General features: G+C 37.9%; 1 protein-coding gene and 1 long non-coding RNA gene across 4 annotated transcripts in view; both read right to left on the bottom strand.

Annotated features, from left to right (window-relative positions):
* The window catches only part of LOC122497404, a 19,721-nt gene extending 17,888 nt beyond the window's left edge, over nt 1-1,833 (bottom strand). The window contains exon 1 of the long non-coding RNA XR_006301099.1: nt 1-1,833. This exon is cut by the window's left edge and continues 767 nt beyond it. This is a non-coding gene — a long non-coding RNA (uncharacterized LOC122497404).
* Nucleotides 1,834-9,301: 7,468 nt separating this feature from the next.
* ATAD2B (ATPase family AAA domain containing 2B) overlaps nt 9,302-25,735 on the bottom strand; it is a 167,684-nt gene continuing 151,250 nt past the window's right edge. For 2 of the 3 annotated variants that reach the window (XM_043604444.1, XM_043604445.1), the window contains exons 24-28: nt 22,012-22,149; nt 18,239-18,922; nt 15,286-15,413; nt 14,692-14,820; nt 9,302-12,804 (exon numbers count right to left, since the gene is read on the bottom strand). In XM_043604444.1, coding sequence (XP_043460379.1) covers nt 12,763-12,804; nt 14,692-14,820; nt 15,286-15,413; nt 18,239-18,922; nt 22,012-22,149 — 1,121 coding nt within the window. In that variant the 3' untranslated portion in view covers nt 9,302-12,762. Of the gene's footprint in view, nt 12,805-14,595; nt 14,821-15,285; nt 15,414-18,238; nt 18,923-22,011; nt 22,150-25,735 lie in introns of those variants that run through there. The other variant, XM_043604443.1, reaches the window with a different exon arrangement.

The following is a 25,735-nucleotide window of genomic DNA, read 5'->3' as shown; positions in this document are numbered from 1 at the left end:
CAATCTCTCTGTGGTTAACTCTCCTCTTTAGTAAAATGAGGAAAAGAGTATCTACTTTATAGGGTTACTGTGAGGAATAAGTGAGTTAATACATGAAACCCTTAGAAGACGGCCTGGAATCCAGTACGTCTTCAATAAATGTTAGCTGCTGTCACCTTCAGTATACAAACATGCTCAGTCTTCATTTTTATCACAATCCTTTCTTCAATTCTGTGTACCTCTCTAGCTATGCCCTGACTCCTTCCCTTTTTCCTGAGAACAAAAAAGATCACCAAATTGTCATATCTACTCTCAAGGTTTCAGTACATATTTAATTAGCCTCCACTAGAACATTTGATATTATTCATTTTGAACATAAAATCTTCTCTTGAGTTCTGTGATACTACTCATGGCTGTCTTGCTTTTGACAAGTTATGATCAGTCTGCTTTGTAAGACTTCCTCTACCACTGGTTAAACACTATTGTTCCTCCATGTACCATTTTCATTCTGCTTCAAAGAACCACCGACATGGCTTGATGCACACTTGTGGTTAAAACGACACTCAGGGCAGCTGACCCCAAAAGTCTCTAATTCTGAACTCTCCCATGCTTCAGATACATTTAAGACATTATAGATATTATATTATATGTTAAGATATTAAGATGTATATCTAAAGGTCTGCTGGACCTGGATGTCAAAATGTCCAACACTGCATTCACTCCCAATTTGCTACTCTCTCCTGTCCATTCTCAGTTAATGGTGCTACTCATCTACCTGAATACCAGGCAGAAATCTAAGAGCAATTTGGGGCTCCTCTTTTATCCTCATCCCCCCAAATCCAATCACTTAGTTCTAATGGTTTTACCCCTTCATTTTCTAAGAGAAACTACCCCTTTCTCACCATCCTTACCACAAATTCCCTCGTTCAGGCCTGCAGCATTTCTCACCTCGAACACAAGAAAGGCATACAAAGTCCTTGTTAACTTCAAACACTACTCTTTGCTTTAGAACACAGCAAACTAGATGTGCCCATAGTGGTATGAACCTAACATGTTTGCCTCTGTTTCTGTCTTTGTTATACTGTTCCCTCTGCCTGGAATGCTCTTCCAAATTTGTTACTACATTCCTTCATTTTCTGAGATGCTATTAAGGTATCACATCCACCAGAAAACCTTCTCAAGAATTCCTATGTAGGTTAAGTTCCCTTCCTCTATGATCTAATAGCATCTCAGCTACATCATTATCACTGCACTTACCTAAATTAAAAAAAATTTTTTTTTTCTCTTAATATATCTTTTTCTACAGAGTAGTTACTTCCAAAGGCAGAAACTGCTTTCCTTAGCTTTGTAGCCGCAGTGCCTGGCACATACTTAGCAAATGGTAGGTAGTCAACATATCTTTTTGAAAGAAAATAGTTATTTTCCACATTCTTATCAAATAATTATTTCTGAAACTTGATTTTCACCATGTAATGGTACTGTTCAAAAACATTCAAGGATTGTCACATGGTATTTAGGCTGGTCCTCCAGAACAAAACGCCAAACTACTTACACTGCTTTATCTTCCACCGTACATATATATATATATATATATATATATATATATATATATATATAAAATATTTAATTATATATATATAATATTTAATTTTATATATATATATAAAATATTTAATTCTAAACTACTCAGTCTTTCAAACTAACTTTTTGACCTCTACCTCCCAAAACTATTATAACTTACTAAAGTGTTGGCCTTGAGACTCCTGGGTGGCTCAGTTGGTTAAGCGTCCAAATTTGGCTCATGTCACAATCTCATGTTTGTGGGTTCTAGCCTCACATCGGGCTATGCACTGATGGCTTGGAGCCTGGAGCCTGCTTCACACTCTGTGTGTTCTGTCTTCCCTTCCCCTGCTTGTGCTCTCTCTCTCTCTCTCAAAAACAAATAATAAACTTTTTTAAAAACTAAAATAAAATGTTGGCCTTTTAAATTCAATACTTACTTAGCAACTCATTAGCAATTACTCCACAATGTTGCATGACATTAAAAACATGTTATCAAGAAAAAAAAAAAAAAAACATGTTATCAAGAGGGTGCCTGGCTCAGTCCATAGAGCATACAACTCTTAATCTCAGGGTTTTGAGTTCAAGCTCTGCATTGGGCATAGGTAGAGCTTACTTTTTTACATAGATAGAAACAAAACAAAACAAAACAAAACAATATTGTCATAGATATCTGAATGGAATGGTCACACTCCTAACTTCCATATCTTCAGTAGATGAGTAGCAGGGGAAAGGCCCAAAACACTTTTTAACTTATAAAGACACTTTATATATATATATGAATAGCACTAAATTTTTTTCTGCTTTACTCACCTTTTTTTCCTCGGGTCTAGTCCTCCTTCATCTTTCTTGGCTTGAAAGTCATCAGGAACAAGTAAAAAAGGATTAACTAGTATAGGACTTCTTTCCCTGGAGTTATGCTTCTTCTGTTAATCAAAATGCTAACTTGAGGGACGCCTGGATGGCTCAGTCAGTTAAGCATCCGACTTCGGCTCAGGTCATGATCTCGAGGTCCGTGAGTTCGAGCCCCGCATCGGGCTCTGTGCTGACAGCTCAGAGCCTGGAGCCTGTTTCAGATTCTGTGTCTCCCTCTCTCTCTGACCCTCCCCCGTTCATGTTGTCTCTCCCTGTCTCAAAAATAAATGTCAAAAAAAAAAATTTAAAAAAAAAATGCTAACTTGAAAAAATTCTAGACCACCAGGTTTCCAGAAAGAAACAGAAATTACACTAAGAAAATTAGAGTGTCTTCTGGCTTTTGGAGTGTGGGCTTTCAGACCTGCCATATTAGCATTAATGGTAGGACCATTAACCCAAGTGGTCTTATATAGAACAGTCATTTCTGTTTTTGGAACAAGAGGTGTTGTCAGGAACACAGTTGGCATTAAGAGAAGTCAAACTAAGAAGCAAGCTTGACTCCATCACCTCCAAACACTTTAAAGATAATTGTTGCTCCTAAAGGGATAAAAGCTCTCAGTACAAAATCTTCCAAAGAACACTTTAATTCCCTCTGAGTTCTTGGATCTAAAATACTGGCCTAATGAAAGGAAAATGAGGTTGAGAGAGCAAAGGTGGGAGCAAACAAAAGGAGTACATATGTATATTCAAAAATCTCAAAATCATTTGTAAAAATAATCTACAAAGGCATTTCTGCTAAGAGATTTCAACTGAGATAACCAAACTGCAAAATTTCAGGGTCAGTTCTTAAAAGAATAGAGAATGACACTGAAGTAGCCAACATTTATTTGACTTTGTATGTATCATTTCTAATCTATACAACTTTGTCAGGTGATCTGGCTGGATGGTTTCTTGGGAATCCCCAGTGTTACTATCTTTAGCTTTATTCCCTGTTGGGCTTATGGTATCTTCCAGAGAAAGCCCTGCTACTCTCCCATCTGGATATTCTTGTGCAATGCTTTGAAAGCAGTTTTTTTAGTCATCCACTCTTTAATATGAGCAGATAGCAAAGAATTATCAAACACTTAAGAAAAAGCTGCAATACTAAACAGTGGCCAAAACAAACAGGAAAGGCAACTTGGAGGAAAGAGTCTATGCAGGGAGAAGAAAAACCAAGAAAAAAAAATTATTAATATCCTCAAGAGAGATTAATGAGTGACTTTACAATCATTAAACAAGAACAAAATGATACTTCAAAAAATCAAGAAAAAATAGCTCTGAAAAAATTAAACACACAAATAAAAACTGGGAAGGAAGCAGAATTTAGAGAACAGTCTAGGAGGGTCAATATCTAAAGAACAGTGATTGCAGAAATGGAGAACAAAGAAAACAAGGCAAGCAAATCATAAAGAAATAACTCAGGAAAATTTCCCAGAACTGAAGGATATGAATTTCCGGAGTGGAGAGGCCCACTAGCACAGACACCCACCCAGACATATCTATGACATTCTAGAATATTAGGGTACAAGTGAAGATCCTAAAAGCTTTAGGAAGGAAAACAAAATCAAGAAAATGTACCAAGAATCAGAATAGCATTGGACTACCCAACAGCAACACGGGATATAAACGTCACTAAGAAAAAGGTGAAGGGTGGTGTGGAGGGAGATTCCAGGAAAACGGCTATGTAAGACCTTTTCTACACACCAATGAAAAAGACTGGAATGCTCCTGGACAAACTTTCTCAAGATGATGAAATGCTAGAATACTTTATATTTTTGAAGATATTAAATAGAGAGTTTGGGTCACCTGGATGGCTCAGTCGATTAAGCGGCAGACTTCGGCTCAGGTCATGATCTCGCAGCTCATATGTTGAAGCCCCGCGTTGGGCTCTGGGCTGACAGTTCAGAACCTGGAGCCTGCTTCAGATTCTGTGTCTCCCTCTCTCTTTGACCCTCCCCCACTCGCACTCTTTCTCTCTTAAAAATAAATAAAAGGTTAAACAATTTTTAAATAGAGTTGGAGTTCCGGGGACGAATTTTAGGGACAAAATAGTTGTTAATAATAGAAAACTAGGCAAATAACAAAAAAAAATGTACAGGAAAGGAAACCAATCATACTCTCCCCTAAAAATCTCAGCTGGCAATAGCTTTTACATAGTCACAATCATATACATACCAAACAATGATCTAACAAAAACTAAAACTAACTGGGAGGGTGAGAAAACAGGAAGTGTGGGTGTGTTGGGGGACAGGTGTGACTATTCTCTTCCATGGTGGGAAATCAGGATCTTGGCAAAAACTGGAAAATAAAAAAGTAGCCATGTAAGAATATTTAGAAACACAGAGATGCATACCAAAATAATTAGTTAAGGGTGTTGAAAACAATTGGCTGTGGGAAGAATATTCCTTTTTGGGGGAGGGAGGGGAAATCAGGGGATAACTGGCTTTTATAACAAGCCTTCTAGAACTAATTTATTCTTTAAACCACATACACGCATTTCCAAATTAAAACTATGTACGTTTTTAAAGATGTAAAATAATTCCATTGATGTACATTTAAGAAACCCCCAAACCATTTTTATGGATACATACAAATAGTAATAATTACAGTAATAATGATTAAAACATACTGAACACACTATGTGCCTGGGACTGTTCTAAGTGCATTACCATGTGTTTGCTGATTCAAATTCATAATCCTCATAATAATTACCATGGGCTTGGTGCTATCACCACCCCTCTTTGTACGGATAAACTGATGTGCAGAGAGGTGAAGTAACTTGCTTCATGTTACACAGCCAATAAAGGGACATGCCTAGGATTCAGACTGAGTCTGGCTTCAACACCCACACTATTACCTTCTCAAATAATGCATTAAAAACAGGAAAGATGTTCATTTAAGTGATCAGAGTGGCTCCCCCTGGAGAAGAAGAAAAGGAATGGGACTGGGGAGTGGTAGGAAGGGGACTTCAATGTCATCTAGAATTTTTTTCATTAAAAAAAGAACTGCAAGAATTATGAAAAACTGTTAACATTTAATTCCGGATGATGGGAACATGCACGTTTTATTACTCTCTGCAGTATTCTACAACTTAAAGATGTTTACTAATAGGGGAGAAAAACCTGAGCAAGGACAAATGAATTTATCATTCATCTTAATGATAAATTGATGAAGAATTCAAGCTCTGAAACCACAAAAGATAGAATCCCAGCTAACACTAATTAGATTTGTAACCTTGAGCAAGTTGCCCAGCCATTATATTCCAGTACCCCCTTCTGTCAAATGGAACCAACAACAGTACTTACCTCACAGATACTGTGATAATTAAATGGTTTATTCTTAAAATAGTACCTACCAGTCACTCAAGATGTTTTTACTGCTACTAGTACTACTACTGTACTCATTATCACCTAAGCATTGGCCACTATGAGATAACATCTTGTTTACTCTTTGCCCATTAGACTATCAACCCCCAAAGAACCGGGACCTTGCTGTCCTGTCCTCAGCTGTAAGTCTAAATCCAAGAACTGTGCTTGGTCAGCGGCATGGCTCAAATAATTTTGTTATATAAAGGCTGACTTTTGGTGATTAGGAACCGCCTGTATTTTCCCCTGCTGCCGTCATGCTATTTTATTTTACTCTTCAGTATATGCTTCTGTTGTTCCTTCTGCCTGGAAAGGCTTTCCTACCTTGATGCCTCTGCTCAGGCATCAGTTTTCCTGGGAAGGCTTTCTTGAGGTTGGGCTGCACACTCCTCCTCTGTACACCGTGTACCTTACGCATAACTCAATTGCGACATGTGCAGTATACTGAATATGCTTGTGCATCTGTCTACTCCGACAAGAGCCAGTGAAGTAGCAATTAGCCTTGGACAAATTACGTCTTAGCTTACCTGGCTTATAAGATGGGGATAACAGTAACACCTGCCTCAAAAGGTTCTCAAAAAATTACAAATTTGCATTTGTAAAGCACTTGGAACAATCCCTAGTATCTAGTAAATATGAGAATGTTAAATCATATGGTAAAAATCCTGTTGAAGACAGACACAATGTCTTTGCCCATGTTTGCATTCTCCTATATTGGTGACTATTACAACTAGTCCAGACAAAAGCATTAGTGCCCAGACTAAGTCAGCTATGATAAAGATGGAGAAAGGGTGATGAGCAGGAGGCATGTTTAGAGTGATAAAAATCAACAGAACATGCTGCATGATTAGAAGGAGATGCACCAGGGGCACCTGGGTGGCGCCGTCGGTTAAGCGTCCGACTTCAGCCAGGTCACGATCTCACGGTCCGTGAGTTCGAGCCCCGCGTCAGGCTCTGGGCTGATGGCTCGGAGCCTGGAGCCTGTTTCCGATTCTGTGTCTCCCTCTCTCTGCCCCTCCCCCGTTCATGCTCTGTCTCTCTCTGTCCCAAAAGTAAATAAAAAACGTTGAAAAAAAAAAAAAAGAAGAAGGAGATGCACCATAAAGAAGATAAAACTTAGAATGACAGGTTTTGGATCCTTGATGGATGCGGCTCTATTCACTAAGACGGGGAATAGAAGAAAGCAAAGAGGAAAAGGAAGAGTTACTGGCAAGTTTTTAACAAAATGCTTTATTCAATGTTTAAAGAGAGAATTCCTCTTAGAAATAACTTGAACCTGACCGATCATGTCAGAAATATGACACATTACGTCTAAAAGAATTTAAGCTGGGGCGCCTGGGTGGCTCAGTCAGTTGGGCGTCCAACTTCGGGTTCAAGCCCCACATCGGGCTCGCTGTTGTCAGCACAGAGCCCACTTCGAATCCTCTGTCCCCCTCTCTCTTTGCCCCTCCCCCCACTCGCTCTCTCTCAAAAATAATAAACATTTTTTTTAAAAAGCACTAAAAGAATTTAAGCTCCATGAAGACAGAGACTTTTTCTGCTTTTTTTGCTGCTTTAGTTTGAGCACCTGCAACCATGCCTGGCACATTGTAGGCACTCACTATGTCAATTAAACCAAAAAGAAAGAAGCATCTCCCATGAGCCCAGCACTATTTTAAATTCCTACAGGGAATGCAGAAGAAATGTGATACTTCCTTTCCCACATGAATATATTACTGTTTTGCGTAATATTAGTAATTCACTGTATTATGCAGTACAAAATACAGCTAAGTTCTGAGAAGGAATGATACAGTAAGGGAGATGTATTGGTGCAGAATCTTAAGCCTAGCCCTGAAATATGACCAATATTTCAATAAGTTGAAAATAAAGATACTCCAGGGTGAGTGGTATAAATGTCATACAAACACAATATGATGTAATATGAAGGATCACAAGAAAACTAAGAACAGTTTTGGTAGAGTGGGGCTAGACTCTAAAACAGCCAGAAAGAAACAAAAGGAAAATAAAATGCCAACTCTCTGAAGACTTTCATTTTCCCCATTCCTAAACAGAATTAATTGGTTCCCTTCTTATAACTCTGAACACTGTTTGTGTTCCTTCTGTTACAACCCTTATCCCACTGAATCATTACTACTGGTATATGCACTAGCCTCCCCTAGAGTACTACAAGCTATTTAAAGACAGAGAATGTGTCTAGCATAGTGCCTGGGACATAATAGACACGACTGTGCAGGTCTGAGAGGGAATTTATTTTTAAAAAGATAGCCAACAGAGAACTTTGCAGGTGCTAGGGAATAGGGATAACATGAAATAAATTTTTAAAGATTAGTCTCTCACTTTACTGTAGTTTTGAGTCCAACAGAAACTAAATTGGATAAATAAGCCCAAATTCTCTCCAGAGCTCTAAAAACTTGACTGACACTCAAAGGCACTTATAAGTTACTTTTATATAAACATTTTGCTAGGGGCACCTGAGTGGCTCAGTCAGTGACACCGAAGTGTCTGACTTCGTCTCAGGTCATGATCTTGCAGTTCATGGGTTCAAGCCCCGCGTTGGGCTCTGTGCTGACAGCTCAGAGCCTGGAGTCAGCTTCAGATTCCGTATCTCCCTCTCTCTCTGCCCCTCCCTCACTCACACTGTCTCTCAAAAAAAATTTTTTTTAATTTGTAAACATTTGGCTAAAATTTTTAAAAATCTGTTTCCCAGGTTTATTACTATCAGTCTTTTGCTATACACAGATAATTAAAAATAAAAATTAATACAATCTGCAAAATCAAGAAAAACAAAGTCTTGTTCAAATTCAACCAGTTCCTTTTTACTATGATTAGGAAGGAAGGAAGGAAGGAAGGAAGGAAGGAAAGAAGGAAGGAAGGAAGGAAGGAAGGAAGGAAGGAAGGAAGGAAGGAACAAACAAACGAACGAAAAGAAGGAAAGAAAAATTAAGGACTTCTATTAAGGTTAGTATCCTAATCTCAAGACATGAAAAGGTATCTCATGGTAGATAGCAGAAACATAGGCAATCTAAAGCCAAGAACATTCTATTCCCTTGAAGCAACAAGCCCCTCAAAATTCTGGTATGAAATTTTTCCATATTTAAATTCTATGTACTATTCAAAGTATGCTGGTAACTACCTGATCTAAGAGAAAACACTATAAAGTAAGTTAACCAAACTACCTGATGGTCTACTGGAACAGTCTTCCAAACAGAAAAACAAATGTCAGAAGTAATCTATTTGCTTCTATACAACAAATTTTAGACAACCTTCAACTGGAATTAAAACCACACTTTCCCAACAGAAAAACGTTTAGCAAAACAATACCGAGGACTGCTAAAATCTAAAAGAATCCTATAATGAGATTTGGCTGGGGGGGGGGGTGGGGTGAGGAGGGGGGGCGGTACTTAATAAACATCATTAGGCTCTAGCTGCAAAACAGACAAGTTCGGTTAGAATGGTAGCACTGCATCTGCAGCCAACAGTAATCATCATCAGGCTAAAGAAAGGCAGGTTTTTCTTGCCATCTTTATTCAAGTATTTCACAGCAGTTATATTACAAATTACAGTAAATGTTCAAAATTCCAGAATTCAAAAATTAAATAATTTACTTCAAACTAATGTAAAATGAAGTCAAATGCAAAACATCAATTTAACACAATTCTAAATTAAACTATAAACCCAAAATAGACCATAGTTGATGAAGTCTACTTAATCTACAAAGTAGACATACGTGACTGAAACCAAAGAGGACTCCCAAAGTCTAAATAACTGAATGTACAAAATACAAAAGATGCAGGTACAAGCCCAAATTCAAGCTTACAATGTGATTACAAATAATAATTATAATAACAATGGCATTCAGCTACGGGACCTGACACTGAAGATAACCTACCAAATAGCACCATAGCTGAACCAACTTAATCAAAAATGGGAAGATATTACCACCCCACTCCCTAAAAATAAAATCCAGTAAACCTACAAATACATTGGCATATGAGAGAAATCAAGTCATGAAAGGACATAAAACAAAACAAAACAAAATTAATCACAGGTGAGATTCAAGCTCAAAAACACAATTAACTCCACAGCCATCAGTTTCAACCCTAGTGCGGTTCCATCATCTTCAAAAAGCTCCCATGGTCCCCACAGCTGAGCATTAACCATTGTTGGGCTGTGCTGTGATACATATTTTACTGATCTGAGAGCAAAGTTTTACATAGGAGCTATCATTTATAATGCTCACAATAGGAAATAAGAACAGAGGTCAATTTGTACATATTTTCGCCAATGCTATACAGCAAAAATTAAGAACTTACATAAAGGTAAACAAAATTGAGTCCACTTGGATAATTTCACAAGCTGCTTTAAACTATAGAACCACCAAATATCTGTAAAGTAAGCAAAACTGGTATAGTGTGTGGTTTTTGGGGGGGAGAGGGGGCAGAAGGGGAGCAGAGGAGTTGATATAATTTCAGCTAATTTTTCTCCCCTTGGCATTAGACTGGCTTTCTCTTTAAGACCTAAACTGTTCAAAGTGGCAGTTCCTATCATACTGAGGGTGCCTCCTATTTCTCCATCTATATCAAGGTTAAAATAAAAAAAACTTGATCTTTTGGAAGCATTTTAATGCTAAACATAAATAAATTTCCCTTGTCAAACCCACTGATGGCTAAAATCTTAATTAACTTGTACAAATTTAGTAACCTACTAAGAACATGTGCGTTTTTTTTTTTCCTTTCACAAGTGCTGCTGTTACTTGAACAGAATGCTTCTGAATTAGAGTAACTGGAATAAATATTTAAAAAAAAATAGTGCAGCAAGAACCTGAGACTTGCAAAAAACCCTTTTAGCAGAAACTTGCTACAAAAAATCTGCTACATCTTATTTCATCAAATCTTTAAATTCTGTAACAATTTCCATCAAAATACAAAATGCTAATGTATTAGACAGTAAAATAGTCTGAACTGGTATGATGGTAATAAATACTAAAGAAAGCATGAAAATCCTCCCAATAATCAAATTAGAGGTTTCAAATAACCTCCCCTTTAAAATGGTTCATCGTTAATCGCACTTGCCCACCTTAAAAATACAGTGTGTCTACACGGGTAGCATCTTGAATTACATGACTTAACTGAATATTATGAAAACTTCATAGACTAGGTATAAAGAAAAAAGTGGCATTTCTTAAAAAATTAAGCTATAATTAGAAGGCGCAAAATGTTAATGTAAATGCCAAGAAGCACTTAAGATTACTGCAGTAGCCTACGGCCAACGTGTGCTTTCTGCGCTGGCATTGGGCACACTCCAAACAGCCAGAGACAAGGAGACAAGTACCTTAGCTTCAGCGGGTAAACGGTGGCAAAGTGATTACAGGACTCTGTAAACACTACTGGTAACTAAAATACAAAAAGCTGAGGTAGCTCAGTATCTCTGCAGTAGTCCAAGACCATTTGCTCTAATTAAAACCCAAACTATATGTGTTGCATATATTGGAAAGACACACCGGCAGCTAACGGCTACAATGAATGAAGTTATCAAGCCAACTTGTCAAAATTTTCTACTTTTTTTGTTTAAAAATCATCTGATAAAAAAATGTCACTGCACTCCCTTTGCCTCTTTGCAACTGCCTAGACTGTGTCTCCAAATTTGTAGAAAGTTTTTGTAAAACTAGTAACCCATAATTAATTTTAGGTAAGTACAATTCAGAGAAATCACTCAACAGGTCCAAAACGGGTTCCAATCAAAATGAATAGTTGTGAAGGTAAGCTTATGGTAAGGGATTTAAACATTAATACTGTTAATGTCCATTAATGTCCATTAATTCAAGGACCATACCAGAGCTCACCTGCAACTATGCATATAGAATATGAACTTTATGGAGCTTCTGACAAATTCCTCTTTTCTGTCCATTTGGCAAGTCCTGGCTTTAAAACAAAACAGTAACAATTTACTATACACGAAATCATTCTTCTCTGGGAACTCAAATATGAATAACTATTAAATTGCCACTGAGAGAAGAAAAAAATGTCATCTATCTATTTTCTGGCCATCATTGTCAGCAATGCTGGAAACGTGTGAGTTTTTGGTGGACTGGGTAGTATTTGTTGTTGTTGTTTTATTACATGTTTCTTAAACAGAAACAGACCATACAGGAAAACTTACCATTTTAGTATATATCATGTGGCTTAATGAGTGTCTTCATTGACTTTTGAAAACAAGATAGGCATTTTATACCAAAACACTGGTTGCCTCTCAACGACACAGAGTATCAAAACTTATTTTCAAGGTTGTGACCAAAGAGACATTCTAACTGATTTGCTACAAACAAGCCCATCCTTTTGTTTAGCCTTACCTTTCTCAAATGAATTAAAAGGCACGTTAAAGGCAGTTCTAAAGAGCCTAATCTGATTTCATCCAGTTTCTTCAGTTTCCCACCAGAATATACCATAGCCAACTCTAAAACAGGTTTCAGTCCATTACCCAGAGGAAAAAATAAAAACAAATACGCTAAAAGGAGCAGAAAGGAGGGGAAGGAAAAAAACAAAAACAAAAAACAAAACAGGTTGCCCACTGTTTAAACAATTCAACACAGTTAAGAGAACTGCCCCATCCAGTTTCCTCGAGTTTGCTGGTCTGCTCCCTAAGAGAGGTCTCCAAAAGAGAGTGCACGAAAAGAGGAGCAGAAGTGAGAGCAGTTTCTGTAGCACCAAAATCTCCAATCTGTGGGGTTGTATTTTTTATTTGTGGAAAATACAACACGTTTCTGAAGTTCTGTTTGGTTCTTGTAGGCTGGTTGGTTTCAGGTACCTGAGACAATAGCACCAAATTCAACAGAGAGAAAGAATGAGTGAGAGAGCACTTTACACCAAGGCTCTGCACATAATTGGTGCAATTTGAAATTGAATGGCTCAGAAGACTGCTCTGTCAGGAGCAGATTGGAGAGGATAAACCACTCATCTTGAAAAGTTCATAGGAATGTCTCAAACATATGAACTGTTCTTTCCATCTCCTACAAGGGGGAAAAAAAGTGCATGTTATCTATTAAAGGAAGGACAAAAGTATTATGGGAAAATTCACTCTAACTTTTTAGAGAAAGAAATTTAGATACAAGTTAAGCTTTAACTATTTTCCTAATTATAATACGGGAGCTTCTCTGTAAGACTATCTTATCTGCCCTAGACACTTCCAAATGCCTCCCATTGGATATTTAGGCGAATGGATGATGCTAGTACCACTCAATGAGTATTTATTGTGCCAGATATTGTACTAAGAGATTTATGGATATAAATAATTTGTCAGCTAATAAACAAAAGAGTCCATTTGAATATAGGTAGCCTTACTCCAGAGCCTGAGTCCTTCCTTTACTCATACTCTCCCAAAGCAAAATGAATGTACTCAGCCTAGTAAAACTTGTACCCAAAGTAGAATGCACCTGTTCCCACTGCAATTCACTCTAATCAGAGCTGAACGAAAAAAGGAGGGAAAAAAAAGAGCCAGAAATAGTCACTGCCATCACCACCAGAAACGCCACTCACTGGTGATTCTGCTATAGCTCCCTTCCCTCCCTAAACAAAACCCCTAGATTATAGAGGTCCAAGTCCCCTACTGAAAAATGTTTCAGTACTAAAGAGTATTCAATACATTCAAGCTAATCAAATGTCAATCGTGTGAACAAACAAGTTCTGGGTGGGTGGGGTTGGGGGGTAGTAAAGAACTCTACCCTACACATTTCACTTAGATGGCCAAGTGTCAAATACATCTAAGGCATCTGGTACATCTCTGTATACAATTAATAGGCCAGATTATCATTGATCAAAAATTTCTCATATATGATCAATAAAAATCACTTTTGCTAAATGTTTCATCATCTTATTACTGAATAAGAAAAAAAAAGTCAAGTTATAAAACAATATTGTATAAAACAATATACAATATGACCTCAATTTTTAAATATACATTCACATACTTTGCTCTCTTCCTTTGATTCAAGTCCAATATTCCTTATTACACATGAAAAATAATCCCATCCTCTGCATACAAATCTTTAATATACTAGAAATGCTCCTGGAGAGCAGGGACTGTCTTATTCATGTTTTGCAGCCCAAACATCTAGCACAGTATCTGGAACTATAGGCATTCAATAAATATGTAATAACCAGACCACCAGATAAATAAGCTAACAGGCAAATGAATAGGGAGTCTAAGTCACTTAGCCATTTAGTGGGTTGCTATTTGCTCAGATGACTTCAGAAAGCAGAAGTGTGGCTTGATGATGTAAACTGTATGAACAGATATGAGTTCCTATTTATAAGGAAGAACTCACTTATGGCCCGAAGTTGTCTAGAAAGGGAACAATTCACTTTAAAAGTGCTTAAACAAAAGAACAAGCACTCCTTTGTGCAGCCATTTCATAGGACTAGATCTGATTAATGAGATGCCTTTTAAGTTCTCTTCTAATCATTAATGGGGTGGCAAACAGATCTCACTGCCCAGGCCCATTCCTTTAATCAGCAGTGGCTGCCTTGATAGCACTGGTAAGTACTGTAAGGCCATCCCCACATTCAACTGGCCCAGGTGATATCTTTAGTGATGTCAGTAACAAGAAAGGGACAAGAGAATTGTGGCATGCTCTTCTGTGTATTTCCTAACCCAGAACCACGAATTTCTGTGTTTTCATAAACAAAGAATCTCAGATTACTTCTGTCCTGAGACAAAATGATACAGTAAGGCTTTATTCTTCAAACTATAACTCTTAATGAGTCTTCTAATCTTAAATCTTCAAAACATTCTTCAGTTACTTGGTGAAAGATAGAGACTAACTTTTTTCCCTTTTTTGGGGGAGGTGGGGTGGACAAGTAAAAGCACGTATCTGTTTAAGGATGCACTGAGCACTTACCTCTACGAGTTGTGATTTGTCATAATCTTTACGATGACGATAGATGCACTGACTAAGAAGAGAATATAATCTCTCAAGTTGATCAACTGCCAGATTGTTGCTTTTATCTACCAATAAATCAAGCAATTTCTAAGAAAAATTAGAAGAAAAGAGAATAAAATAAAGTTTGTTTTCATTGTTCACACTGAAACAGTTATATTCAAATGGTTAGGTAAGAGACACCACAGGTTATAGTGTAACAGTGACACCTGATTTTAGAAGATTCTAGGGCTTAGTTTATTACCAAGACCATTTTCTAAATCCCTCAAAACACACAAAACTCTTTTTTTTTTTTACTAGAAGCCCCAAAGCACTTATATTCCTAGGTTATAGCAAGAGATTATCAAAACTAGCTTTGTTCAACTGACTACAAACATATTGAAATGTGTTTCCATTCATTTAGAATTGACGATGGGGGGACAACACCTGGCTAGCTCAGTCAGAAGGGCATACAACTACTGATCTCGGGGTTGTGAGTTCGAGCCCCACATTGGGTGTAGAGATTACTTTAAAATAAAATCTTAAAAAAAATAAACTGGGAATAGCTAAGCTTACCTTCAATCTCTCATGATCAACTATAACAGGTGGCACAGGCTCAGAGGGCTCTTCTGGAACCAGTTCCAGGCTTGTTGTTTTTGCCTGCTCTAAAATTAACTTACGATATTTCTTTACTTTAGAAGCACCTACAATTGAAAAAAAAAATGCACTGCAGCAAGTAAAAGTTAAGAAAAATCAGACTTAAACAACTATAAATTCTTTTACCCACCACAAAAACTTTTTGGAATAAGGGTATATTCTTTAAATGGTAAATGATTTTTTTTTTGTAAGAATAAGTAGCCCACATTAAAGAGAACTAAACCACAACTATGAAAGCCAAGCCATACTAGAAGATCATCTAATAAACATATCCACTTAAAGGAAGAGAAAAGCAATCTTCACCTCTAAGCACTAACTTATAAAGCAGTCTTCACTCTTTTTATGATTCATTCTTTTTACTACAGTCATCATTTTATAATTTGGAGCTTGCAGCGGTGCCGGGGCGGCTCAGTCTGTTAAGCATCCAACTCTTGATTTTGGCTCAGGTCCCGATCTCACAGTTGTCAGATCAAGCCCCACACTGGGCTCCATGCCGAGCATGGAGTCTGTTTGGGATTCTCTCTCTCCCTCTCTCTCTGCCCCTCCCCTGCTTGTGCTCTGTCACTCTCAAAATAAATAAACATTTTTTTAAAAATTTGGAGCTTTCAGAACTGGAAGAGGGGAAGGAACCTAGAAAAGCAGATGCAAACACCAAGTAAGGCCAACCTATCTTCATTATTTCCTTGCAAAGAAAAAAAATCTTCTTCAACATTAACTGAAATTTCTTATTTTTCTCTTTTACATTGCCCAGAATTCTATTAGAAATTGATCTGGGTTATGACAATTTTCCTTAAAAATATAAGCCTGTTTAAAGTATAATAGGGCTAGCGATCTTTCCTACCTTAGAGTGAAATACTATAATCTAATTATTTTCCTCTCAACATCATGCCAAGACCAGCCACACTACGAAGAAAACAAATTCTGAGGTGGCTGAGCATGATCTGACAGCACCAGGCACTCCAAGGGCTAGCCAGGGCTGGAGGCCATCAAGCCCTATGCTCTCCTCTGTCTGCATACTCTATGAGAAGGCCTGGGGGAAGGAACACCAAGACAAACTAAACTATTTCAGAACTCTATACAGGACTGGCCCACATCACAGACACCAAGGAGAACCTTTCCCCTCCCTCCTGCCTTAATCCTCTTATTCCCACGTCTTCAAACAATTCCCTCTCATCAATGCCTGCTAGACAAATAGTAAAAGAACTAAAATATTGCCTTCGAAAACAAATACCTCCATGTAGCAGAGAAACTGTATATTTCAGACAGGCTTTAGAGTGAAAGCCTTGTTTTATAGTTCAATTAACATATGCGAAGAGTTTTGTTAAGACCTTACTGATCTCACTACCCTATCTACGGACATCCAGGAGCCTGACAGCTTCCACTAGGTAACACTGCCCTCCCTGACATTTACAAGTGAAAACTTCAGGTAAAGCTTTTACACAACAAATATCTTTAAAGTTTTTAGGTAATCAATTGAACATAATATTAATTTAAACCTTTTCTGCAAGCTCACTAAAATCTCATAGTGAAGAACACTAAAAAGGATTCCTTGCCTCGTACCCACAGTGCCTCATCAGAAAGAGCTCTCCCTTTCTCCCACTCTGTCCCAGTCATTACTTAACCCTAGCTTCAACACATTTTTAAAGTTTTGACCGTATGATAAATATAAATAAATACCAAAATAAACACTGCTCTTAAAACTACCTTCTATTATTGAAGAAAAAGAAAAATTCTCAATAGGTAGCATTTAAGAACAGTACACACACACACACACACACACACACACACACACACCCCTACCTATCTCTTTATCCATTAAAAGAATTCTAAGACCTTGAATTTTATTTTCCTACTTCCTAATTCTGCTAAAGGGCTCAAAAACTGGCAGCAAAAAACTTTTCCCACATAGCCCAAATCCCAGGCTAAAGCTATATATAACTCCGCACAATTTAGAGAGCATGACAGAATTTCAAAATAGCCTTGTGTTAGAAGAGTACCTATTCAGGACAGAAATGTATATTCAAAGGGTAGATCTCTAACTCACCCCATCCCACTATGGGCCAAAGAATGAAAAACAAACTAAAGCTAGGAAACCCCAGGCCCCCATTACTGCTTCTTCTTAAAAGAATCACACAGCCACGGGAAGTCAGAAGCTGGCAGAGTGCTCTGAGTCTGTGAGAACAAGGTAGATCTGACAGTGCTCATTCTACCGTTTCCTATACCAATGGCCTTACAAAGCAATGGAGCACCTTAGACTCAACATCCCTCAGATTCAACAGTGAATGCCTGGAATGAATATACCTCAGTACGTGTCAGGTACCAGAACAGGTGATTAATATACATGACTTACTTAATCTCTGCAGTGACACAACTCTAAGTTTAATTCAGAAGATGGAAAAACAGGTTTGGAGAGCATAAGTAACCAGCTCAAAGTCACATGATTATAATGAACAGAAGTGGTAATTTAACGTGGGTCTACAAGAGTGTAACATACCATACTGCTCTAGTATCCAAGTCTTCTCAGCCCATGCCTACCCCACCCCACCCCAATAATTCTTATCAGAATTCCATCTTAACACTTATGGGTTTACTTTAGCCATAAATCCAATAGGATCGGGATGACAATCAGGTGGGAAGCAAAAGAGTAAGCAGACAGGAAAGCAACACATTCTGGGCCATAAACCCTCTGAAACTTCCACCCAAATGTAGTATTCACGTGTTCACTTTTCTAGGGAAAGAGATGAAAACTTTAACAGATTCTCAGAGAGTTATATAACTGCTTATCAACTACCGCTACTGATGACCAGACAAAATAAGCAATTAGTTAACTCAGGAGTTTAAAATTTCAGGTTTTTAAAAATATTCGTTCTACCTTCTTTATCCAGTTCTGCATCTTTAACCTCCACATCAGGGCCAGGTTCTAACTTCTCATTATTGCTACATTCCAGTGCCTCTAGTTTCTCAGGATCATCTCCAAGATGTTCATTTGAAGTTTCTGGTTTTTCTTTTGACTGGTCCTCTGGGAGAATCTTTTGTTCAGAACTACATTTATCTCCACTACCACAGAAAGAAACAACTTCAGCTTTGCCATTCTGACACTCCAGAACTGGTATTCCTTCAAAACTGTCGGTGGAGGCCTCACCATTTAGACAGCTTCCTTTAAGGAAAGGCTCTTTCCTAGATGTCTGCTCTGGATTTAGAGAACTGCTGCTGTTGACGAGTAGAGACTCATTGGAACTCTCTTCTTCAGTAGATGCAAAGTTCTCCTTCGTGCCGGCTCCATTGTTAAGCCTCTGCCCCTGGTCCATGTCCATGATGTCACACGATGATTCATCATTGGTCATAGAAAGGTCTCCAGTCTCTTCTCCATTTTCTTCATGGCAGTCAGTGCTTACCTCAAACTCTCCATTCTCTAGCAACTTCCTGTCCTCTGTATGGTTCTCATAGTCTGCAAATTTGGTGTCCTCTTCATCTTTTTTTAAATTATTGACTTTCCTTTTCTTAATAATTCCTTTACCCCACTGTGATCGCCGCCTCGATTTTCTCCGAACTCGAACTATTTTACAGGGGAGGAAAACAGATATGTAGAACTTGGGAGTGCAATACTTGTTTTACAAACGTTCACTAAATAAGACCCAAAAGAAAGTAAACCGCCCCCCGCCCCCAAAAAAGAACATAAAAGAAAGTAAACCCATACCGGTATAACACACAAAAACTACTTAGCTCTTGACATCCATGCTGACTAATCCTCACAACTTACAAGTAGAATGAATATGAAGTCAGAGATGAACTCTGAAGAATGAAGTTTTTTTTTTCCTGAAGAATGAAATTTTTAAAAGTTTATTTCCTGTAGGAGTTTACCCAGCATTAATTATTTTCTATTATCTTAAATTTACAACTATTCCTAATTCCTAACATCCAAGGACCATGCATCTATTATGTACATTTCAGAAATGACCACATTACCAGTCTGCCTAGAAAGTTTGGGGCCATAGCCCTGGATTTCCACCAGGAAGGTAAATGCTTTGCCAGCATCACCCAAAAGCTCCTAAACCATGAAAGAAAATGAACACATGCTCCAGTATATCAAGGTAGAATAGTTACAGGTATCCCACAAAGAATTATCTATTACATCTCCTTCCCAAAGAAGGAATCCCCACAGTTAAGTATAGTCATGGATAGAAACCCTATGATGGTTATAGAGGACAATCTGGTTAACCAACTGTTAGTCTTCTCTACTATAAATGGTTCATCAAATAGGATCAATTGGTTACACAGTTGTTATTTTAAAATATGGGGAAAAAAATTAAGCCCTCTGCTATCAAGGTAGCAACAACATTAACAAAACACTGAAAATAAATATTTGGTCAGTTATATGAAAAGGAAGACCCACAAAAATTGAAAATACTGTATTTATCTTTAGATGCTAGAAACCATCAGGAGCTTTATGAGTACTTCCAGCTAACAATAGGCTCAGGAATCTTTAATTCCCCAAATATGCGTTTACATACTTTTTCATCCTTTCATCTTTAATCCTTATGGAGTCTCTGTATGTAAAGACAAGGTATTCACAGGAAATGGACAAATGTTGTTATAAATATTACTCTTCTTTCTTATCTAAGAATAAATCTACTAAAGATTTCTGAAATTATTTCCAAAATTCAAGTTATTTAGTCACTTGGTTCAAACTATATTTTGCCTTCAAAACCGTATCATTTGAATCATCTCACCATTTCTTTTCCCCCTACTAATTTCTATTTTTATAACTTACAGTTACAGGGTAATTGGAGAAGAAATTTATTAGTTTACTGTTAAAAGCTGTACATAAGCTAAAGCGATGGGCATTTGTAAGCATTCCATTAACTATATGAAAAACTAATCCAGTACACGTTAAAAATGGGGAAAAAAATTCACCTTGTTCTTTCTCTAAAAGGTGGAGCTGTTAGGTTTTTACTACCTGACAAGTCACTCCTGACAGTGTGACCTCACTTATTCTCCAACCGTGCAACCAAAAGTACAAGAGGTTCCCCTTTCCCTTCCTCACTAAGCTACAGAACTCTAGAACAAGTAGCAGCTCAACTCTGCTCAGTCAAGAGCCAGCTCAATTGTTTGATCTGTAGTACACTAAGCAAAGGCTGTAGAAGGCCTACTGAAGCAAGTTTATTTCTAACACTTTCATCCCAGCCAACAACAACAACAAAATGTTCTCACTTGGGAGGATGTCAAACTAGAAACATTTTTCCCCTCCTTATAGAAATATTTCTAGTGGTTAGTATGATTTTGGCAAAATAAGAGAACTTGATCATATAAGCTCCACAGGAATAGGGAATTTTGTGTTAGGCGCGGCTGTAGCTCCACAGCACCTGGCATATGGTAGTATGTACATTTATGGAACTAATCTTTAACATACCACTTCCTTTCACGGGACACTTTGTGTGAAAAAAAAAACCAATACAGGGGCACAATCTTTACAGTCAATTTTTATAGCCTCTCTGAGCTTGTTTCCAAAACTAAGACCTCAGGAAAGCAACTCTCCCTTAGGGATATTTAGATCTATAATTCAAGTAACTTAATGTAAAACAGACAAATGATGAGTCACATATGCCATCTACTGGTAAGAGAAAACAAAACTCACATTTGTAGATTAAAATAATATTTTAATGTTTAAGGGAACTTAAACTGCTTAAAGCCAATTTTCAATGGGTTTTAGTTAGTAAAATTTGTATCAGATAAAGAGAATGTACAGGACTTCAAAGTTTAAATTAGAGTGCTATGTTCTATAATCCAGATGATGATCCAAGATACAACTACACCAAATAGCTTTAATCAGTTTCATGGAACCAAATATACTACTAAATCCTTCAAAATTTCTCACATATGAATGCCACTTATCACAAAGACAAAAGCTAAAACAATGAGTATGTTTCATCCATTCGAAGTCAATGCCACTGGTGAACGAACATATTATGGCCAGCTTTACTGACAGTTTCAACAGTATTGCCACTTTTATACCAGAACAGTATGGCTAACCTCAGTGAAACATATGGACTATATTAGGAAGATGCTGTGTTCATTAACATCTGTCTTCTGGAAATCTTATATATCACCATGAATGAGGAAAAGTGAAGAAAACTTAGAACTAGTACTAAATTTTCCCTAAGTGTATCTCACTTAAACAAAAATAGATTAAAAGGGCTGTACACATTTTTCAAAGTGAGCACAAGATACTCTCTCAGAAAAATGAACCTCCTACTGTCAGCCACTCCCTTAAGTCAAAGTTTCTACTCTCCACCATAAAGAGAATATCTGGTACATTATAGAGCAAGGGTTAGGACTGGAGGCAGGGGTGGATGAAAAGTCTGTTGGCTCCACATCTCTACCCCGAATCCAAAGCTTAAGACTGAAAATATTCAAACCTAGTTCAACACCCGCAAGTACTGAATATAAACAGAAAAGAGCAAATACGGTTAGAGAAGCATGTTCCTCATTCAGCATCTGACCCCACAAGCCCTTCCCCTCTGAACAGAGAAAAGCTGAGAAGATATGTGGGGAAACAACAGCACCTGGTTTGTGTCCCCAGTTCCTAACAAATCTGCATCCTTCTCAGGTGTCCCCACTATTGGATAACAGGGTCTCCTCACTCACATGCACATTTATTTGCAGAGTTGTGCCAGACATCCAATGGATTTCTTTGTTTGTGCCGAAATGCCTCTTCAACTCTAGTTTCTGTCTTCCGAGCTCCAGTGCCATGAGGATTTATTTGTTCTGCTGTTACCGATAAGCCTGCAGGCAGAAGATAAGCAACACCCATTTAAATATTCCTAGCTACATAAACCAACAAGGTTAAAAAAAAAAAAAGTTTGAAATATAGAACTAAGTTTTAGTCATTAATTATACCTGGACAGTTTGTAATTTGGATGAAAAAAGCATCGTTTGTTTTAAGATGGAAAAGAAACTAGATATAAAATCATAACAAAATAACCTAGCAGGCCATGCTTAACACATAATCCTTAAAGGAACCCTATGTTTACTCGGTTTAATTTGCAAAGGCACACATTCTTATGACTGTAGGACAACGATAATATATGGTCTAAAAGTCATTATTTCTGCCATCTTAGAATGTAGTAAGTGTCTGTTGGTCCATTAAACCCCATTCACATGAATGGGTTAGCTGGTGTTAGCTGCCTGTCACACCACACTGCAGTAAGTTTGGTTTTCCGATATTATCTTCCCAAGAGTAACCACTCCATCTCAATTTCCTTCACTAGACTTGTTTCTTCTAGGTGGTCCTGAAATGTTGATGTTTCCTAGGGTTGTCTCTGGAATCCCTTTTCTTCTCACTCTGATCTATACCTTCTACCATAAAGTATCATTCATGCCTTCAGCTTCTACTACCACTACATAATAATTCCCAAATCCATGTTTACCCCAAGCATGTCTTGAGTTTCTGACCCATATATCCAACTGCCTCTTTGATATCTCCAACTAGATATCCTAAAGATAGGTCGAATTAAAGATAACTAGTTTATCTTTCTTCACAAAAAAACCTGTCCATCCCTATCTCTATGGGGTTATTCCCTATCTCTATTGGTAGTATTAGCATCTACTAAGTCATTAAACCTGTAATATGGCAGCCAATTTTAACTTTTCCTTCCCTAACAATGCCCTCTTTGATAATTAAAACTCTGGACAGCTCCAACAGTTTTTTTCCTCCAAAAGCTTTACTGAGGTACAATTTACATAACATAAAAATCACTCATTTTAAGCATGCAATTAAATGATTTTAGTAAACTTACAGAGCTATGCAATCACCATAACTATTCCATGCCACCACTAATCTACCCTTTGTCTCCACAGACCTGTCTTTTGTGAATGTTCCACATAAATGGAATCACACACAGGTGGTCTTTTGTGACTAGATTCTTTCCCTTAGGATAATGTTTCTGAAGTTCATCTATGTTGTACCATGTATCAGTACTTGGTTCTTTTCTGTGGCTGAGCAGTATCCGTATACCATTTGCTTACCCATTCACCAGCTGATGGGACATTTGCGTTCTTTCCAGTTTTTAGCTGTTATGAATAGTCTTTATATGGGCATGTGTTTTCATTTCTCTGGGGTGTTTCCTAGGAGTAGCATCACTGAGTCGTATGGTAAATGTTATGCTTAATTTTTTAGAAACTGCCCAACTGTTTTCCAAACTGGCTCCAACAGTTTTTTAAATTGTCTCTCATCTTCCTATCCTGCCACATTGAGACCTTGCTATTTTCCTGCTGCCATAGCAATGTACCAATTCACTCCACAGCTTAAAATACTTCAATGACACATATTATGGCAATGATTCTCAACTTTAGCGTACAAAAAAACCACTTGAGTAGTTTATTAAAGTGCAGATTTCTCAGCCTCACTCCTCTCGGAGAATCTAACTCACTAAGTCTAATAAGCTGATGTGGGTATTAGGCACATACATTTTGAAAGACACTGACCTACAGGATAAAGTCTAAGCTCCTTAGCATTGGCATTGATTCATTCAAATATTTATAGGACAGAGTTCCAGGGACTTCAGCAGGGCTGTGAACAAACCATTCACAACACTTACCTTCCAAATAAGGAAGAGAGACCCCCCCCCCCAAAAAAAAGACAAAATGCCACATGCTATGATATCCAGACCCTATATTATAAGATTCGGTGACCCGGGAGGGCCTAAGGAAGTAGAAAAAAAGCTTCTTAATTTCAATGTCCTGGACTCCGCTCATCTCTTGAGCTCTATTTCCCACCATTCTGTACAGCTTCAGCAATACCAAACCGTTTTCAGTTCTTCAAATACACCATGTTATTTCACATCTCTGTGCCTTTACACATGCTATTATCTGCTGTGCTTACAAATACCACCTCCTCCTCTGTCACTGCCTCCCTTTTTCTGCTCCACTAGAGACAACACCCCTACATTCATTCCCCAAACTCTGGACAAAATGCTGGGATCCTTAACAGGAGGTCTCTCCTCTGTGCTATAAACATGTTCCAATCGATTCATATACCTCAACTGTACTTGATTCGTTTCACATTTCTCTCTGTCTCCTACTAAAGTGTGAGTTCCTCAAGGCCAGGATTATACATTGAATGAACAAACCACATTTGCTAATTCTTTATTTTTATATTAACAAAACTGCACATAACTATCACCAGGGAAAACAAAAACAGTATTTCTAAAAGCTTTTAAAAAGTAAGCCCTCTACAGATATGAAGGTCTATCTAAATCCTTTAAGAATAAAAATCAATAGGGTGCCTAGATGGCCCAGTCAGTTAAGCATCTGACTTCAGCTCAGGCCATGATCTCACAGTTCCGTGAGTTCAAGTCCCACATCAGGTGAGCACGAACCCAGCTCTGGGTGAGCTCGAGCCCCATTTCAGGTGAACATGATCCCCACTTTGGGTAAAAACACGAGCCCCACTTCAGGTGACCCTGCTTCTCTCTCTCTCCATCTCTCTCTCTGCCCCTTGTGGCATTCTCTCTCCCTCTCTCTCTCTCTCTCTGCTCCTCGCTCACTTGCATCCTCTCTCTCTTTCTCTCTCTCTCTCTCTCTAAAAAAAGAAAAAGATTAAAAACAATTAAAAAATTTTTAGTTTAAAAAAGAAAAAAAAAACAATAATTAACAAAGAGATACTCCTTCAAAAAAAATTTCACTGAACAGAACTCTATTTCTGTAATTTGCATTGCTGCACTAAAACTTTCACAAAAAGTAAAAGTAAAATATCTTTAAGGGGCACCTGTGTGGCTCAGTCGGTTAAGTGTCTGACTTCAGCTCAGGTCATGATCTCACAGTTCAAGAGTTCAAGCCCCCCATCGAGCTCCATGCTGCAGGTGCCAAGTCTGTTTGGGATTCTCACTCTCTCCTCTCTCTCTGCCCTTCCCCCCACATGCACTTTCTCTCTCCCAAAATAAATAAACTTAAAAATATATGTATCTCTGGGGCGCCTGGGTGGCGCAGTCGGTTAAGCGCCCGACCTCAGCCAGGTCACGATCTCGTGGTCCGGGAGTTCGAGCCCCGCATCAGGCTCTGGGCTGATGGCTCAGAGCCTGGAGCCTGTTTCCGATTCTGTGTGTCCCTCTCTCTCTGCCCCTCCCCCGTTCATGCTCTGTCTCTCTCTGTCCCAAAAATAAATAAACGTTGAAAAAAAAAATTAAAAAAAAAAAATATATATATATATATATGTATCTTTGAGAATTTAAATGACACATATTAATATCAGAAATTATATATAGTCTGTGCCTCAGGATGCATTATTTTCATTCTGGCAGCAACGCTGAAGAGACATCACCCAGTAACATTCAATGACTCTTGGTCTTCAGTAGCCAAGGTCATTTCTAGA

This window comes from Prionailurus bengalensis, chromosome A3, assembly GCF_016509475.1.
Source record: "Prionailurus bengalensis isolate Pbe53 chromosome A3, Fcat_Pben_1.1_paternal_pri, whole genome shotgun sequence".
Taxonomy (NCBI): domain Eukaryota; kingdom Metazoa; phylum Chordata; class Mammalia; order Carnivora; family Felidae; genus Prionailurus; species Prionailurus bengalensis.
Note: the sequence above shows the minus strand (reverse complement) of the source record. Positions and strands in the feature narration are given on the sequence as shown.